At 33.2% G+C, this 20,130-nt stretch overlaps 4 protein-coding genes across 4 annotated transcripts in view; 2 read left to right on the plus strand and 2 right to left on the minus strand.

Moving 5' to 3' along the window:
• LOC119840166 (chromatin assembly factor 1 p55 subunit-like) overlaps positions 1–3,017 on the plus strand; it is a 4,297-nt gene extending 1,280 nt beyond the window's left edge. Inside the window, exons 2-5 of the mRNA XM_038366680.1 lie at positions 407–524; positions 717–847; positions 1,451–1,628; positions 1,851–3,017. Of these exons, the coding sequence (XP_038222608.1) occupies positions 407–524; positions 717–847; positions 1,451–1,628; positions 1,851–1,943 (520 nt within the window). The 3' untranslated portion in view covers positions 1,944–3,017. The remainder of the gene's footprint in view (positions 1–406; positions 525–716; positions 848–1,450; positions 1,629–1,850) is intronic.
• A 71-nt stretch (positions 3,018–3,088) lies between these two features.
• LOC119840282 lies at positions 3,089–4,367 on the plus strand. The gene has a single exon (XM_038366820.1). The coding sequence runs from the start codon at positions 3,450–3,452 to the stop codon at positions 4,329–4,331; it is 882 nt and encodes a 293-aa protein (XP_038222748.1). The 5' UTR covers positions 3,089–3,449; the 3' UTR covers positions 4,332–4,367.
• A 9-nt stretch (positions 4,368–4,376) lies between these two features.
• Positions 4,377–8,014, minus strand: LOC119840281 (homogentisate 1,2-dioxygenase-like). Its single transcript, XM_038366819.1, has 10 exons — positions 7,880–8,014; positions 7,510–7,682; positions 7,004–7,100; positions 6,691–6,871; positions 6,203–6,323; positions 5,570–5,700; positions 5,318–5,472; positions 4,996–5,122; positions 4,688–4,869; positions 4,377–4,584 (listed from the first exon to the last, which is right to left on the minus strand). Exons 1-10 carry the CDS (start codon positions 7,892–7,894, stop codon positions 4,450–4,452), a joined length of 1,317 nt encoding a protein of 438 aa, XP_038222747.1. The 5' UTR covers positions 7,895–8,014; the 3' UTR covers positions 4,377–4,449.
• A 4,422-nt stretch (positions 8,015–12,436) lies between these two features.
• Positions 12,437–20,130, minus strand: part of LOC119840025 — a 12,961-nt gene continuing 5,267 nt past the window's right edge. Inside the window, exons 3-9 of the mRNA XM_038366518.1 lie at positions 17,638–17,856; positions 16,025–16,179; positions 15,004–15,226; positions 14,341–14,518; positions 13,931–14,037; positions 13,395–13,511; positions 12,437–12,972 (exon numbers count right to left, since the gene is read on the minus strand). Of these exons, the coding sequence (XP_038222446.1) occupies positions 12,865–12,972; positions 13,395–13,511; positions 13,931–14,037; positions 14,341–14,518; positions 15,004–15,226; positions 16,025–16,179; positions 17,638–17,856 (1,107 nt within the window). The 3' untranslated portion in view covers positions 12,437–12,864. The remainder of the gene's footprint in view (positions 12,973–13,394; positions 13,512–13,930; positions 14,038–14,340; positions 14,519–15,003; positions 15,227–16,024; positions 16,180–17,637; positions 17,857–20,130) is intronic.

Below are 20,130 nucleotides of genomic sequence, written 5' to 3' on the forward strand. Positions count from 1 at the left end.
TTTACGTAATTAGACCACTGAAGAACCGCCATACTGGTACAAATGACCTAGTAATTTTTGTCACCATCTCCCGGTCTAATAGTATTCACTAAAATAGAGAAACAGCATTATAAATTTTAGACAAAAATTTGGAGTTGAAATTGAACCTCTTATTATTATCAGCCCATATATATATTTTCCCACTGCTGGGACACAGACTTTTTAATTCTCGTACATGCCGGTTTCCTCACGATGTTTTCCTTCACTGCTTCGAGCAGTTGTGATTTTATCCACATGTACAGATAAATTGAAAAAATAAATTTATTTTCTGGACGCTCGCATGATTTCGAACCCCTGACTTATCGATTTTTGAAGAACCTTATTAAACTAGGTAAGAATTTGTTTTATGAGTGTATTTTATTTACAGGTGTAACAATACATCTAAACCATCTCACACAGTAGATGCGCACACCGCAGAAGTGAACTGTCTCAGCTTTAATCCCTACTCTGAGTTCATATTGGCCACTGGCAGTGCTGACAAGACAGTATGTAGACTACTTTAATAATTAGATTAGGATATTTTTATTATTATGCTTGATGATTTGTATTGTTTAAGGAATAAAATAAAGATACTTTTAGAGTGATCTCATGCAGTTTTTAGATCAAGTGCTTTTTAATGTTACTGCAGATTTGGAGATTATGTCATATTTTGAAATTATAAAATAATCTGTTTTTAGGTTGCATTGTGGGATCTCCGTAATCTAAAATTAAAACTGCACTCATTTGAATCACACAAAGATGAAATATTCCAAGTGCAATGGTCTCCGCACAACGAGACTATTCTTGCGAGCAGTGGTACTGATAGGAGGTAAAGTTTTACAGGAACTATATAAACTGGCTGATCCATTTCAAAAGGAATTTTATTTTTAAAATACGCAATATTTTACGTTGCTTGTAATTTGATTGTGTTTCTATTAATCGTCAATAAATGGACGATGCAACACAAAAACAATTTTTAACTATGAACCAGTGGTTCGTGAAATTAGCGCGCCCTACCGCAACCTACAAATGTCGCTTCAGCGCTTTGTATATAATTATCAAATGCAAACATTATTTTTAAAGAATTATTAAAAAGTGAATGAAGAACATTGTTATATTTATTTGTAATTAAAAAAGAAGAAACATATTTCATCAATCTTAATATACAAATTCGAGTGTCATGATGTATGTTCCCAAGGAACTTTACCATCTCAACCGATTTTGATGAAATTTGACATTTTATGTGTAATTTGGTCCAACTTAAGATAGTTAGGTAGAAGATTTTATTTCGATTAATTTTCCCAATAATTTATAATCTTAATATTTTTAATCATTACTCAGCCCCATCAACGAGTAGCCGGTATGCTAGTTTCGTATATAAAAGCAAAAATGCAGAGAAAAAAATTATAAAATCTACATGTCATGTTACCAGACTTCACGTGTGGGACTTATCCAAGATTGGTGAAGAGCAAACAGCTGAAGATGCTGAGGACGGTCCACCGGAGCTGCTGTTCATCCACGGAGGCCACACCGCCAAGATCTCTGATTTCTCCTGGAACCCCAATGAGCCATGGGTCATTTGCTCAGTCTCAGAGGATAATATTATGCAGGTCACTGTATTTTCTATTCTTTAAAAAATGTGAAAGAGTTTACATAAACCTTTTCATAGAAAGGCGAACTAATTATTTAAAATACGTTTGATGTTGAAGCCAAAATCATTAAATGAGCAAAATTACAATGATTTTCAGTGACTCACAAATTTTTACTACACCTATAAATTTTCATCAATTTCTTACTTTTATTCATTTTTAAATGTATATGTATTCCTTCAGGTGTGGCAAATGGCTGAGAACATTTACAACGACGAAGAACCAGAGACACCGGCTTCGGAGCTCGAGTCTGGAGTCAACGTGAACCACGGCTAACTACTCAGCCTACTGCCCATATAATGATGTCTACATTTCTTACAAACTGTAAAATTACATTCACACTTGTTCGATACACTATTGGTAAATAAATTATTGTATAAATAAATGTAAAATTTTAAATTATAAAACTGTTGTGCATTCAGAATATATTCATGGCGTCTGGTTCTCAAATCGCGTTCGAGCACAAAGTATTTTGTCTATTTGCATTTAAAATGCAAGCCGGTATTGATATTAGGATTTTGTTTTCTATGTTAAATTCAGTATTTTAATATCCTTAAGTTGGATTCCATTGTGTAATTTAGAAGTTAGAAAATACTAACAATTTCGTAAACTATTATATTTAATCTACATTACTATATTTTGGTGAACATTCTGAAGTTTATAAATTTTTATTGCATTTTGAAAGTGAAAAATAGCCATAAACATAAGCTGTGCTTTGAATTTTTTATCTCAATCCTTGTCAAAGGCAATATCAATTTATTTTTATTTACTAGAGCATGTTTAATATTGTTTTGTTCCTTTTCCTTGTAACATCAGTTTTAGTTTAGATAACTTATAACAATTACAAGGCTTATCATACTAATGAATTTTGAATGAATAAAATGATCTCTCGACTAATTTATTTCTAAGAATTGTCTTCGGGATGGGTCCTTACTTGAGGATATATTGGAAAATTTAAAAGCCAACGTCAATTCGCCTTACAAGTTTATTTGCGCTGGAATCTCGTTTTAAGTTCGGTTTTTTCTTGCAAGTGGTAGTGCAAACATTATGTTACATAAAGGTTTCACAATTGAAGTTACGGCTATATTTGGGCCTACATTTAACATTTTATCGGATAAGTAGAATTTTTAAGGTAACAATATGTGTCGTAAGGGTTCAGCATGCAGTCATAGTTGAAGATTCCATTTTAATTTATTAAGTTATTGTAAGTCACACCGATGTTATTTACAAATACCGTCACATTTATACTGGTGGCGCGACTGACCGATTCTTTTTAATGTTAATGCAGTAATTGAACATAATTTTAGGTTCTGCTAATAATGATACGAAATAAAATTACGATGATAATAATTCATGTTGTTTTATTGTTTACTTTTATTACAAAAAAAGGCGCTCCTATTCATTTGTTTCAATCGATTAAGGGTTATTGGATTTATCAATGCCGTGGAGTTCATTCAGTTCCACAATGTGATATTGTTCACTTTAAAATAACGATACATTTTATGACAAGCAAAAATATATAAGCAATTATAATTCATGATAAGAAATACAATGGGGGAGGATAATTACATCGTGCAAATTGAAAATAAATATGAGTTCACAAGGACACGCGAATCTAAAATTAACATAATATCGATTTGTTTGTTCATGTTAAGGGTAGGGCTTCGTGTCGTCATATGCACCACACCTTTGTCGCTTTATGGGCTTGCTTTCCAAATGGGATGACTAAAGAGCTTTCAAAATAATTAAAGTTAGTTAACGACCGAGCGTAACAGCGTCGCTATGTTATTCTGTGCGGTTCTTATAAAATGCTTTTTTACATTGGTCATTGCAAAACGAAGTAGTAGTTATGGCAGTGGCGTGGGGTATCCACATCAGACCCATACAAAATATTCAAGTACCGGTGTAGGTCAATCGACACGACATTCGTATCCTCAAAGTACAGGTTTATCTGGTAACCGAGGTAGTGGTTACAACAGCTACCACAGAAGTGAGGTGCATCATCATTACCACTACAATCCACCTCAACAAATAAATTATGGCTCGACATCTCATCCTGTGTACCACGGCATACCTCCTGTTTACGTTTATGAGTATAGAGATTCAGGAAGTCGCTTTGATACCTTATTAACCGGTCTCGCTTTATACAATTTGGGCAGAATGAGCCAAAGTCATAACAATCACGATTATTATAATAGAGATTATAGAAGTTCACCAGGAGAGACTTGCAAATTAGGAATAAGTAAGAATAATGGTGAATATGAAGAGACTCGAATCGATTGTAAGTTGATATCTAGTTTTATTTGGGAAGCTAAAGGAGATACCCACAATTCTGCATCTAAAACCGTCACTACTGTCCATTCGAGCAATTTTACAAAAATTGTTTCGGCAAATGAAACTAAAGAAATTATTGTTTCTCAAGATACCACTACAACCAATGCCGTAGATGTAAAAGGGCCGTCTATAAAAGTTGTTGATGGAATGAGCTGCTTCATGATACGTATATCTAGAGACTCTGTTTTAAAAAGAAAAGTTGATTGTGGATTATTGCAAACTTATGCTACACGCTCTTTATATAGCCATGCCATTAAGTTAAAAATTTCATACTTTGTCGAATTTGGGTGCTTACTAGCTTTATATTATCTAAGATTTGTATTTTTTTAACTTTACATTGAAATAAAATATCTTTATGAAATTGCATTCTTTATTAAAAACAATTGAGCGTATTCTGTATTTTATTAAAAGACTAGAAAATATAAGTACCTAAAAGAATAAGTACAAACTAGACAGTAATTTTATCGGAAAATAATTTCGGAAGATTTTGCCAGCATTGATGATATTTTGCATCCAATTTCTGGCAAGTTTCCAAACCCCATTTTGTTACGGCCATGCTTAGTGACGACTCAAACATGAAAGCCTGTTGAAAAAATAAAAAAAAATAATGTATTAAAACTACTACTACTATTCAACTCACAAACAAAGAATAAACTAAAAGCAGCAAGTATTATCTTTAACAATACCTGAGTGCCAACAGCAATCTTTTGCGGTACTAATTCAGCAGAAGAAGCTGCTTGGAAACATTGTGCGTCAGGACCGTGTGGTGTCATCATAGAGTGCAGTGAAGCACCTCCCGGGGAGAAACCACCTTCTTTAGCCTCATATGATCCCAGGATGAGACCCATAAACTCGCTCATACAGTTCCCTGTTAAAAATTGATGTGTATATACGAACTCAATTTAAATTTCTCTAAAGTGGATTGATAATACATAAAGGTACTTTACTAGTAAGTTTTTACAGTTAATTTAATTGATGCAAGCAGTTTTCTTACTGTGATAGTATGGAGGTCTAAATGTATTTTCTTGAACGGACCACCTAGGCGGGAAAATCACAAAATCTGCAATTGCCACGCCTGGCTTGGTTGACTGACATGTTAACACGGTAAAAATCGAAGGATCCTAAAAAGGAAATATAATCATCAAATAATATGTTATACAAGTGTCTATGAAATGCATTAATTTTCTACGCCTTTTACAGGAGATCCATAGGCTATTTAAAATTCATAAAAGTTATAAATACATACATCTGTGAAAAATAATTCTTAGGCACATTATCTTTCATTCAATGAGGAATAAGGTAAACCAATTACATACACAGTGGTCAAATGAAACAGAATTGATGACCATAAACTTGCTCAGGTCATATTTGTATGGCACGTAGTTGCCGTGCCAGGCCACCACATCGAACGGAGAGTGGTTTTGCTCAGCTTCAAACAGCCGTCCTTGATATTTGCTTATTATTTTAAATCCTGAAAATTTATAAATTTCAGTTGAAATAAGAAAAACTTTGTAAAAGCGTTTTCATAGTTACACTTTAACTTTAAACAGGGTAATAAAAGTTCCTACCAGGAATTTCTTCGTCATGATAACAAGCCACAGGTGTAAGGAAGTCACGGGGATTTGCCAGACCATTCGCGCCGATAGGTCCAAGGTCTGGTAGTTTGAAATGACCATCAAATACTTCTAGTATATAACCTCTGAAAACAAGTTTGTTAAAATTAATATGGTAGCTATATATATAAATTCAAAGCAATATCATAAATTAATGGGATGAAAAATATTATGATATTTATAAATTCAAGTATCGCTTTTGACAGACCTTAAGGTGTATTTAAAATTTACGTGTTGGAAAAGTTTACGTTTTTAAAGCGTACTATTTTACGAAAAGCATTTTTTTTTCAATGTGTAATTGTATAATATTTTGTTCAATGTGACGAAGGCTCTCAAAATTAAAGGTTATGGATAATTCTACACTACACAGTAAAAAGCACAGTCGCTTCCCGCGTCTGTCCCTATCATTCCATATGGACAGACGCGGGAAGTGACTTCGAACGTTAAAACTAAAAAACGGATTCCAATGGGGATTTTTTTATGGGAAGTGTGATTCAAGAGTGAGGTTTATTATCTGTATAACAACATATATTAAATTACTCCAAATTTAACGCATGCGAAGCCGCAGGCAAAAACTACTTAACATACCTCGTAGGTCCATCAACTGCTACTACAAATCTCATTCCAAGTTGGATCACTGCAATCTCATTAGGTGCAACCTCCATTTTTCCAAATTCAGTAGTTATCTGTAAAACTCCTTGTTGTGGCACTAAAGGCAGGAAATATTACATAGCTATTATTGAATCGTTGAAAATTTTATATTTGAATTTTTTTTTTTTTTAAGTAAAAAAGGTAGACTAGGTAATCTATTTTCGGTCTTTTATTCAACGTGTAAAATTTATTAATCATGTAAGTGTACACTTAATGCACTGTATATCTCAGGTATAAAGTTAAATTTTATTTAAAAATGTAAAATTGCAATTAATAAATTTAAATTTATAGACTGTAAATGTATAATATAATACTTATTGCTATATAGTATATACTAAACGATTTTGACTAGGGTTACCTTACCTTAATGTCTAGTATTCTATATGTAACACGTAAACTTTTAAATCTAAATGTACGGAAATTACCAATAAGTAAATCTCCATCGCTGCTGTAAAAGGCGCTTTTGTCCATAGAGGCATTGCAAAGATACATATGAATAGCAATGCCGTGTCGAGATCGCGCTTCTCCAGCTCCGCACACCGTGTGTAGTCCAGCTACAAAGTCTACATTCCCTTCAGATGGAATGTCGAATGGCATCCAACGCAACTATGACAAAAGAAATGGTACTTATAACATTATATAGGCACTTATTCCAATTCAAAGGTCATGTAAAATTTTCTGTTATTGCAGAATTATACGCAAAAGTTGTACCAAACGGATTAAGCGTAATGTTTTTACCTGATTAGGATCAGCTTCCACTTCATCCCAATTGTGTGTGAGATACTTAGCAACACTGGAGCGTGCGAATGGCTTATGGACTACTGAAGGACGAATTCTGAAACCACAAGACATTATTTATTTGATATATCAATACAAATTTTACATATTGCAAGAACTATATATAAATAACAACTAATATGCAGGTGCTAAGATGCGAGTTATCTACTATACCTGGCTAGTCGCTTAGGTCAGTATTTTGAAAAGTATTGAGATAGGTAGCATAATATGATGTAACATATTTCCCTACCCTCAATACAGGCTAGCATAGTATTGGTGATGTAGTACTCTCGCAAGTAATCTTGTTAAGCCGAATGTATGTGAAAATACATTTTTGTTAATATTGCGTTGTTGTGCACAAACATATGGTTACTTACTGTACTATTGATACATTATTTATTGATCATAAAATTACAATGTAAAATTTTGTCTCTGAGGATGCGCGTCTGTAATTATTTTGTGCTGACCTATATAACCACGACCTCTTGTTGTCATGTCTCGGAGCGGTGAAAGCACTCCCGGAGAGTTGTTCAGCATACAGTCCATACGCACACTTTTGTGGACTGTTCTGACCTTCCGGCAATGCTCCTGGCCTTCGAGGATCTTCACTTGCAAACTCCGAACCGAAGCCGGATAGATACTGAGGTTTTACGATAAATAGATATATGTAATAGCTCAATTTAAGAATAGATTTTAATTCTTCAATACCTTAAATGATTAAGTTTATGCAGTTAAATAAATGATTTTAGTCTTATGATTGCGTATGGATTTTTTATTTATTTTCTATGAAAACAATATGATTACATACGTAATTGTGTTAATTGTGGTTTAACTTACCTTTAATCCCGACATTTTGTCAAGCTCGCGTAAAAGATAATGCGAGAATGGTGTGATTTAAGCTGAATAATAAAAACCTTTGCTAGTATGCTAATCAGTCCGGTTGGTGTGATAACAGGTTTGAGTTCAAAACAACATCACAGGTACCTACGTAGTAGAATTATCCAGTAAATATCAATGCGACATTCCTGTTTTAACGTCGCCACACCATGTAGTTTATTGTAAAATTAAAGAGCTACCAAAGATCATATAGGTATTTTGTGTATCTACTGTTTGTTAACAACATACAGATAATGTCACGACAAACATCTGATAAAGAATTATTTTGTTTACTTGACATGAGGATCACTATTGTCTTTTTATGTTATTGCCCAAGATTGGGTAAAATTTCTGTACTATCACGTATGATGTAGAAAAGGGTAGACGGATTTTGATGTGGTCCTCTATATATCGTGCATATTAATCCTACTCATATTATAAAGTGTAAGTTTGAGAGGATGGATGTATGATTGTTACTCATTTATGCGAAATCTACTGAACGGATTTTCATTATACTCATGCATCTCGATAAGATGATTATACTTGGTTTCTTATCTGTTCCTATTCGAAAATATTATACCCAAGAACACCTGCCATCGGGCGAGGGCCCAGATCAGTTTTGTTTGACTTCTAAAATGGTACCAGAGTATATAAGTCAAATGGTACTAATGATGGAATTACATACAGGCTTCAACTCCCATTAGTAACCTTTCATGACTAATTAACTAAAAATTTTAATACATTACGTTAAATTTATTGTTAATAATTGTAGAATTTTATATTCTAACTTTTCCTTTCTTTACCGTATCTAAAGTTAATCTTGTTCAATCGAGTAGTAGCTAGAACAGCCATAAATAACGCAATAGGTATAAAAACTAAAACAAGTTCTTCCGCAAATATTTATTATGCAATTCATGAACAATATAATGTCAAGCATTTAAATATGTATGATTATAGAACAATTATTATCCTGTACACTTTATTGATATTGAATGAGACAAAACAAAAACAACATAATCGTAAAATCGAGTATTTCATATTTTATGTACCTATACGACAAATTCATAAATTATTATAATTATATTCATATATATTGTACTATTCGGAATGCTATAAATATAAAACACGTATAACACTTATGAAAACAAGAAAAAATATGTAAATTAAATGAAATGATCCAAAATATCATGACATTTCATAGAACAAACATGATTTTAGTATATTATATGCGACACACTTCTTTAATTTCACTGAAGAACAATAAACAAAATAAATACAATGTATATTCTCTATTTAACACAATCGGCTGTAAATCAATAAGTAACAAAAATAGTAATCTCAATAATTATTCCTTAATAAGAAACAGATATGATAGTTAAAATTAAATTAAAATGCGTCTCATTCAAAAGCGATTACATATTGGTTTCGTACACAATAAATATTTTTTATATGGTATATATTAATTATGAATTAACCTTTACACAGAAACTATGAGCGAGATATCAACATTATTATTGTTCTTATTAATACTTGAAACTCAGTTCGGAAGATATTGTCATACAAATTCGCGCCTAAGTGATAGCATGTTTGGCAAGAAACAAATAAACATAGCCGAAAAATGTTTACTTGAGCCAATAATGAAACATATCGCAATCGCATGTCATCTCTTTCACACTTTCCTTGTCTGATACTGTTTGCGTTTGTAATACCTACCGATATTTTGTGTCATTATAGAATTAAATATTTTCTTTCTCATTTTAATTGGAATGTTTGAAAAGTAACCAAAATTTCTTTCCACAAACGTAGTATATATTTATATTCCTTAACATTTGAAAAGTGTGAATTTCATGTATGATTCGCAATTGGTCGCTTTTTTATTATGTACCCTATTGACTCAAATTACAAAAGCGTTTGAAATTATTCCAGATAATTCGACATCAATACTAAATATTTCGATGCGAACACATATCGCAACTAATGACATTGAATTATTATTCAATAGCAAAGTTATTTATAAGAAACATTCTAACATATATGTATACAGCTAATAAAAATTATTGAATATTTTTTGCACAAAATAAGAAAATCACATTATGAATAAACAATAGGAATGTAATTAATTGTAAAAAAGCGTTTAATTAGCAATTCCCTTTTCTATCAACATCATTAGTTGTGATATACAACTCCCATCTCAGCCAACACAATGCAATCACCTTTTACAAACACCTAATAAGCTAAAACCAAGCTTAAAACAATTAAAACTTAATGGTAAACACGAATCACAGTCGCGTAACAACTTTACATAGCGTAGTACACACAAACGAATTTTATTATAACTTAAATTAATTTGACTATATTTGTAGGCAGTTAAACAATTAATGTGCACCTTGTAAATTAAATTTAAAGTACATAATCCATAATTTGGAATACAATCACTGAGATATTGCGTTTTAATATGAACTGGTATCATTAAAAATAGAAAAATAGTTATAAGAAAGAGATGCCATAGACAAAACAATATTTACAAAATTTCTCAACTGCGGCAAACTAACTGGTTTTATGCAAAACCTTTTGTGTTTCCGAATATATTTGCTTTGTATGCAAACTCAACACCAATAACTATTTAAAAACAATTTCTAATGAACCAAGTTATAAATACATTATAAAAATCAAGTGCCCCTCAGCTACCATAATTAAAATATAATATGGAGCAAATTAAACATATTGTCACAGATTAAAAACACATAATAAAATATTGAATCGGCGAGGCACTTATCTAAACCCTACCTATACACAGATTAATATCACATTGCTGATAATTCAGCCCCGAAACATGCATAATGATATCATACATTGATATTTGATACTATGATTATGAAACACGTTAATAAAAAAAATATAGAAAGAGAAATTTTCGACTATATTTCCCCATTCGATTTCCAAACACGCAAAGTTTAGATCTAAAAACGACGAATCCATTAAATGAAGCTTTAAAAACTAAAGCCAAAAAAGGTTTCGCGATGGTACAATTTCACGATAAATTCTACAAAGCGCAGCCACAACACAAAGCTATCTTATTCTGTAAAACTTGAAATGATTTCATACATAATTCATAAATCATTGTAATTCTTTTTTTTAAATCCAATCATAAAATCAAGTTTCAGAATAACTAACGTACTGCCCTAATTGGTTAACATTCGTACGAAGTTAAACATTTCCCAGAAATAAATTCTTGATTATTACCACCACATTTTTACTGACACGATTTACATTGCAATACCATGGGAGAAAAATCAAATAATTAATGTTAATTATAATTATTATATTATATATTAATAATTGCAAAGAATAATAGCAAAAGAAAAACCACTTAATCTTTTTAAATATAGGAAGACACAGGGTTTCTTGGTTAATTTACAACGTACGAATATTCACCAACCATGCAAAAAACCCAACAAAAATCAGTCTCTTTAAAACATTCCATCGAAATACAAATGGGGATACTAAAATTAAGCAGATACGAACCAGCGTATTCGGAAAATAACAGTCTATACATGTTCGCATATACCACACGCTCACTAGGAGAAAAGAGATCCGATATCACGAACACAAATAAAAAAATAAATAAATAATTTTAGCACATTATCATCTTTGGGATTACATAAACTACTGAGATATTAAGACTTCATTATAATAAGAATACTCTTTAATAATTCAAGTATATTGGAACGGGTATAATACAAACAGTGAATGATGTCTCACTATTTGATTAGATTGAGACAAACATTCACAAAACTTGAGAATGTATTAAAAAAAAAATCCTTAATTTTTTTTTAAATACATTCGCAAGTTATAACTTGTACCTAAGCAGCAACTCTAAGTACGTCGCTATTACAATATATCGACTACTAATAACCTCAAAAGCATAATTAATTAACTATACTACATTGTGCTCTGTCCGTTGTTAAACGGAATTACAACTTCATCGAATATTGCACTTAATTGTGATACCATTAACGTCGATTGTTGAATATTTTACAAAATATTTAATAATGTCAATTCAAGTTTAGTTGGCCTAAGAAACGCCAAAGGACATAACAATTATAGATTTTCTATATCAATTAAATGTTTCTATAATATTTAGTTAAATATCAATCATGTTACGTGAGAATGTTTCAAAATAGATATATGTGTGTAGCATAGACAATAAAATGCAAAAAACACAATGACAGTTCTAGCATAAAAAATATGTTATGTATGTTCTGTTTGGTTATGTATGTTTTAAGATTTTAACATTTTTATTATGTTTTCTCATATGTATGACAAAAATTTATACATACAATAAGAAATTTTAAAAATTTTTCTTCATCTATAATCAATTATATCATTTTGAAATATATTTGGAAACATTCTCTTTTTAAATATACAGATGTTGTAAGAAAGATTTTTTGATTTACTTTTATTAAGATATTTTTAATGATATATATCCATAAGTGTCCATATAAAGGGAACTGTTAACTTGTATTTTTTTAACATTTATATGCCGAATCTCCAAGTGAAGGATCAAATAGGCAACATTTTATTAAAATGTTATTTCGTAAAATTCAAAGCGTATATACGGTAAAAACATCTCACAATATTCAATGAGTTGAAGTTAAAATCAAATACATATAGTTAAAAAAAGGTTATATAATTTTTATTTTCTTCTATTAGATAATTTTGAGAGTATATTGTACTGTACTGTACTAATCTGTATCGTAAAACCACAATTAACAAACTAATTGATTTTGTGACCTTGAGAATAAGGGTTAAGTGGGATAAGTTATATATTTATTTAGACTTAACTCAGACGTTATGTGACGACATGTCTCAAGCGTATTTCTAACTATGTGACCCTTCACTCGGATATTGTGAAGAGGTCTTGTTATTATTTCCAATTGGAGCATTCATTGGTGCGATGGCAGCATATGCGACCACGCGGCTTCATACTTTGCGTGCGCGGCGCTGCACGCTGACTTGGAAGCTTCTACCACACTGAGTGGGAACGGCTCACTCTGTGAAAGGCAAGTATAAGTTTCATGATATAAAGAAAAGTCACTTTTCGCGTATGTCTCTATATATGTATGTAGGTTATGCTTAGATATTTAAAATTTCACAACGGATTTAGATGAACTTCTTTTAATGGATGGAGTGAACGACGAGAACGAATTATACGTATAATAACATTAAACTACTCCTACATCTATTAATTAACCACGTGCGTAGTCGCGTGCAAAAGCTAGTATTCTACAAAACAGCTGACGCAAGGCTAACGGCTTCGAACGCTAGGACTACCCTCTAACACGTGAGAATAGAAAACGAACAGCGACCAAGCTTCTGCCTTAAAAAATAACTTTAATGATTTTGCAAGAGCCTAGTATTCTAAAGAAAAACACGAATAATAAATGAATGAATGAATGAATGAATAAATGAATACCGTAAGATCGCAATAGGCGCGTTCGACAGCGGCTATAAGCCTCTCCAGCTCGTTGCTGCTCGCCAACACTAGCGCGAGCCCCGCGCCTCGCTCGCGCGCCTCGCACACGCTCCACTCCTGAAAGAATTTATATTGACTGAGTGAGATTGACTTGAAAATTATGAAAAAAAAACACAGTTTGTAAAATACACATATATTCGTTGAGTACGATTGACTGAAAAGTATGAAAAAACGAAACAGAACGATCAATTAAAATTGATTATTGTGGTGAAGAAATAAAACAATTGAACTAGTGTGTGTTAAGAAACGCAGTTGGGAACACAAATAGATCATATTTATTTATGGACAAGCAAAAAACAAACACTTAAACCACTGAACTGATTCGAATGGAATTTGGTAGAGATAGTTAGAGAAAGGATATATATAGATAGTTATAATCCCGGGGAAAACCCCGAGACTGTATCTTTACAATACGTGGACGAAGAGGTTTATAAATAGAAGTAATATTTAGGTTTATAAATAGAAGTAATATTTACCAAGCAACACCAATTCTCGTCAGTATCAGGTATTTTGAAAGCCGTCAAGTTCTTGATGGAGCCGCACGCCAATATTTCGATGTCTGCATTCATTTCTTCGATATACTCTGCAATAAATGATCTCACGTTAAAATTTGTTCACTCTTAAGTTATTAATAATTGCCCTTCAATATTAGATCAAACATATCTTTTTCCATGTAGTGTTTTATGTGAACCTGAATAAAATTACATAGAAAAATACAAAGAAAAACACACTTCTAGCCGATATTGATGTCGAGGTACACTACTGGGGAGTATTAGGGCAGTTCCTTAACTCTAAAACTGTCAAAACGTACCCGACCCAAAAATTTGCTCACACCCAAAAATCTGACAGATCGCAGATATTGTATACAAATGAAAAAAAAAATCACCTTTGAGCAACGCCTCCGAGCCCCTATCCTTAAGATAGGCAGCCGCTCCCGCTACGAACGCCAAGTCGAGCGTATCCCGTAAACTGATCACCTCGAATGGTGTCACCAGTACGGTGCACGCTGGTGGTGGACCGGTGCGTGGGTCTGGTTTCTTTGTCGTGTCTTTTTCTTCTAGGGACTAGAAACGGGAGTTAGGTTAGAACCGGCTGGAAGGACCATCGTTTTCGAGGTGGAGTGGGAGAATTCAAAATATGTTGTGCAACACAGACAGTTAAATTATTATAGCAGCAGCAGTAACATTCAATTAATTATTAAATTTATTTCTTTTAGAATATTGAAACATTTGGAGGATAAATATTCTGACTAGAAAACATGATATAACGAATGCACGATACTACATACATAATTCTTCCTACTATCCTATTAATATTACAACTGCGAAAGTTTGTAAGGATGTGTGTGTGTGTGTGTGTTGTTTGCTCTTTCACGCAATAACTTGCAATAAAATTTGGTACGTAGACAGCTGGACAACAGACCGATATTCGGCGCTGAAACCGTGGGGCGCAGCTAATTCACAAATAAAAAGTACTCCAATTTGTAAACGTACAATAATCTTGCATTGAAACCCAAAAATCTACAGACTACATATAGAAACGATCATACCTGCGCCGCGTGCAACAACAAGGACTGCAGCCAGGAGGAGGCGGTGGGGTCGTCGGGCGCGGCCAGCAGCAGCCTGCTGGAGTCGTTGAGCGCGATCTCGAAGCAGTGCGGGCGGCGCGACGCGTCCACGTGGCGCCGCACCCCCACCACCGCGCGCAGCGCGATGTTGTGCGGCAGCGGCGTGCCGTCCGGCGAGTGCGGGCCCCAGTGCAGCACGCCCGCGCTGGAATCGTTCGTTCGTTCGTTCGTTCGTTCATTCATTCTTTTGTTATGTCATCGTCGGCAATGGAGCTGGTGGGTCGCCTGATGGTAAGCGTGACCACCGCCCATGAACATTGATAGAGACTTAGACCTCTGCGAATGCAGAATTTGGAGAGGCGTAAGCTTGATTGCAGACCGTACGCCACTACAAATGGATTGCCGACTTCAAATTGGAAAGGGATGAAGAAAGGATTGATGAGTGGAGGTAGGGCGGAGGAAGGAGAAAGGCGGAAAGGGAAGCATAAGGAAAAGGATAGAGGCCTCCGGCTCATTCAATCATTTTGTTGATTGCGAAAGGGTAGTTATTGCGGTAAATTATATAAAAATAATATAATACGGAATATACGCTATTGCTTCGCTCACCCCGATACTTATTACTGTACTGTGAATTAAATAATACCATAACAATATGTTTTTGTACAAAATTTGTAACTAGCGGTCCGTCCCGGCTTCGGCTGTGGTACATATATAGCCTATAGCCTTCCTCAATAAATGGACTATCTAACGCTGAAAGAATTTTTCAAATCAGACCACTAGTTCCTGAGATTAGTGCGTTCAAACAAACAAACAAACTCTTCAGCTTTATAATATTATATAGATTTATAACATAAGTAAACAAGGCTTTTTACAATAGCAAAAATTGAGTCCATTCCAACGAATACAGTCTTAAAACATTGCATATTCCTTTCTGATTCCTAACTACAAAAGAAACACCTATCGTTATATTAACAGTGACCATATATTAACACCAATAACTAACCGTAATAAAAAGTAGCACGGCTCGAATCTTCTGCTCTTATCAGTGCGACACATGAGGTAGCCCTCGAGGGGCGGGGCGAAGGCCCCGGGCGCGTCTATGAGCCGGTCCTCCGCGTCGCCGGAACACGCCCGCCCGTAGAATAGTATGGGAGGTACCTGCAAGACAAAATAACAGTAATATTGTTTTAAGGTAGGCGGTTTCGACCTGTGGGTCGCCAACCCCCGGGAGGTGTGCGAACATTCTGGTCTGTTTAGGCGAGGTTGATTGATAGAACTACATCAAAAAAATAATTAAATTATAAAATATAAATATCTATCAAATAAATGAATCTCTTAATATATGTTGTTTATATAAAGCACAATCAAATCAAAATAAAATCATATCATGATTTGAATAATCAATTATTCCGATCATGGATCCGTTTTTCTATGTTCATAATGAAATGGTTTTCCAGAGTTATCAGACTTATTAGCTTGGGTACTTTCTATTTGGTTTATTTATTAACACGTCGAGTCGCTCAGACATAAGACGGCAAATGGATCCCTTCCAGGGTACATTTCTTTCAATATTTTAATTTATAGAGCTAAAAAAAATAAATGAAAAAGGCTAAAAATTGAAAATGGTGAAAAGTTGGAATACAGCTCTTAAAAATACGTGCGATGTTTGGAGAGCGTTTAAAATAATATAATTTTGATATAAAACTTTCGCTGCCAAATTTATTTACGAATCATAATAAACAAGTGCATAATTCAGTTCACGATATGCACCACCGTCTCTCTACCATTACATTTTAATTGGCCTTTTGCCAAACTTTATACAGAAGAAGCTATACTTCTGTATTTTATTTAGACTGAATGCAGATAAAATGCATATAAAAAGTAACTTTGTATTTTGTTTAAACTACAGAATTCCCGGAACCTGCAATTGTACGGAAGACGGAACTAATATTAACGATCTAAACAATATTTCATTACTAAATGATTAGATAAATTTATATATAGGTATGGTACTATAGTATCTTCCTTCGTACTCGCTATCCAAACAAATTATATATATTAGTATACCATCTATCATCAATCTATCAAACTACGCCCTGACATCCAATCTCTCCAAACTTCTAGCAATCTTTAGCTTACACACTGAAACACGCAACAGGTAATTGAGTTTAAGTTTTTGTTCATAATCACAGCGGCGCACGCAATCATGCGGAAATGTATGCATTATTGTGAGAAATCAACGTCATCTTTGCTCACTACTGTGTTAAAATTTATTTGCGATAGTCAATCTTATTCTTAGATATATTTATGATTTAATTTTGTTTTCATAAAATAAATACTTAAAAAATATGAATATGTCCCTAATAGCATTGAGTACAAAACAATACGTTTAATATATTATTTTAAATAATTTATTACTTAATAGGTACTCAATTATTCCTAACATAACGTTGAATATAGAACATGTCAAACATTTTTAAGTACTCCAGCTGCGTAGTACTTCTCCTTCTAAAAGCTATTTAAATTTCCTACTGAAATTACGAAAAAAACATCGCAAAAAACAAACATATTTAATTAAGATCGCTAATTTATATGTACTATCAAAAATCTATTTACCCGTTTTTCGTGCCTCTGCCTCGTAACAGCTGAGGCTAAGTGGTGACAATTAAATGGCAACATCGCGGGCGGGCGGGGAATCCGTAGGGGTGATGTTCGCGCGCTCCACTCCAAGGAGGATGCTAGCCTCGCGCCGAGGGTCGATTCTCCCGTGACAACTGAACAAGCAATGTTGCCAGCTACGTCGATTATTTGGATATATTGGGCCTCGGGGCCAACCTGGAAATAAATATTTTGTGTAAAAAAAATGGACATTGTAAAATATATATGGGTAAAATAATGATAAAAACATTTAAAATTTGTCGGATTTGGATAAACCATAAAACCCACGAGGTGGTCCTTCAGATTTGAAGTCCTGATGATTTAAAGTTCAGATTATATTAATCTTTGTGAGGATAAATAAACAAACAATGATTTTATACTCTCTTATCTAAAAAAGGAAATATACAATCGATAAATATCAGATAATTTATCATAAAATAGAAGAAAATCACTGGCAACAGTCCAAAACATAAAACACAAAACCTTTCTTTTTTGCAAAAATCTATTTTAAAAGGATGCCAAATTTTGTTTCTTTTTCACTTTTGCTGGCACTCGAAGTCCATCATTCAAGGCATTGAACTTCCTGGATATCCTGCTATGACGACAACGCAGCGATGGCCTTTTCTAGTATTTATGAAGGCAACGCGTAGTACGAGTTACGAGTACTAACTAGTTAATCTTATTATTATAAATACATTTTTTGTAAAAGTATTATCTTAACAAGGTTCTAAAAGTGCAATGGAACTAATGATGAAATTTAATTTAATTCATCAAATTATTGTACACAACATTTTCTCATTTTAATTCAGTGTTTTTTATTTAGGAATTATTTGGATATACGCAATCGAGATTTACGTGCGTTCCTAGGTTCTGTTGCATTATCGCTAGACACTTTTAATCATTTAACTGTCCGTGTAAGACGCATAAATAGAATCTCTGGAAATGGCTAGCTGTATATCTGAGTCACCACATTACTTATTATTCATAATTCTTTATTATACTGACTTCATTTACAAGTCGCGCAATAGCAATTGCGTGTTTCAGCCGTTGACACGTCTTTTAACGTAGGGTATAAGCATGAATGAGTCATTTTAAGTCTAAATGCAACGAAACGATGATTATATTATGATATCAAAGTTCTATGTGAACTAATATTTTGATTATTGGTAATAGGGTTAATCCAAAGGAATATTTTCAGTAAATGTATTTCATTTAATGTCTATAAATTTTAACGCTACTGGACTGGATCATAATATATAACTACTGGAAAAATATCTTTACTGAATATGTTTGATACACAAATTTTTAGGCGCTAGGTATTTCAATGAATCTAATTTTATGTTGTCGTGTTTTTATAAACACACTGTATGAATGAATTCATTTATTAATATAAACAATTTCATATATAATGAGCTTCCTTTACCACATTATTCAGTTTATCATATTTTATCGGCTATTTTCAATTTTTTAAAAGACTTCACACATCACAAATAAAAAACAAGTTTAGCCACATTATATGTATCACGTCCCTATATATAACTTCCAGATGTTATTTATAAATATCTGATACGTAAATGGTTACCCTTGTTTAATACTTTATTCATCTTATCTTGAAACTCGGGAATGAGCATTAAACTCGTATGAAATAAATACTTTTTAATGCTATTATAATTCGAAGTAAAACCTTTTACAAAGAAAATCATTTCTTATTTCTCCTTCAAATCGTTCTAAGCCTATAAGCACATAATTATACAATACATTCACATTTCGCGGTCATTTAAGAGTCTAGTCTCAGTGGTTGGTTAAGCAGGTTGAATGCTATCTTTAATTATGGCAACCTTCCAAAAGCTTGATTTAGGAGTCCTTAACATACTTTTTTGGCAAAGGTGCCTTTGCTAAGTCATAACTTTACCTTAAACTTTACAATGCTTTTGTTTATCCAGAGGTGCCATTGGACAGAGACAACAACGCAAGACCACTTTGTATAAAATTGTTTGGATTAATTATTGGAAAACACGGGATTGGCTATATATAATGCGGCGGGATAACCGCTCAAATTTGAAACATGATATTCAAAAGCAAAAAAATGAAAACCGGCATATCCAAGAATCAAATGTTCGACGTCAAGTGACATCTGCCAATCCGCACTTGGCCAACGTGGCGGATTATGGCCAGAACCCTGATAGGAGACTTATATCACAGTAGTGGGAATACATATAGGCTGATGATGACGAGAATTCAAAAGTAACGGTTCAAGAAGCATGGTTCAGTCACCATATAAATATTGTTCTAAATGTAATGATTATATCACACTTCATATTACCTTACATTGTGATATAGACTAGACGATATCAATAGTGCTTAATGAGGCAAGAAATATGCAAAGTAATGCATGTTGGATTACACTCCAAGCGTAACAACTAACAAATAACAATGTGGGTTATGAAGCCA

The sequence above is a fragment of the Zerene cesonia genome, chromosome 5, assembly GCF_012273895.1.
Source record: "Zerene cesonia ecotype Mississippi chromosome 5, Zerene_cesonia_1.1, whole genome shotgun sequence".
NCBI lineage: Eukaryota > Metazoa > Arthropoda > Insecta > Lepidoptera > Pieridae > Zerene > Zerene cesonia.

Excerpts from the sequence above, each read along its gene's own strand:
- LOC119840282 (XM_038366820.1), top strand. The coding sequence starts at position 3,450 with ATGTTATTCTGTGCGGTTCTTATAAAATGCTTTTTTACATTGGTCATT.
- LOC119840281 (XM_038366819.1), bottom strand. Across the intron at positions 6,872-7,003 it reads TGGAAGCTGATCCTAATCAG|TTGCGTTGGATGCCATTCGA; the intron begins GTAAAAACATTA and ends CTTTTGTCATAG. Across the intron at positions 5,123-5,317 it reads CTGTTTCATTTGACCACTGT|GATCCTTCGATTTTTACCGT; the intron begins GTATGTAATTGG and ends TTTCCTTTTTAG.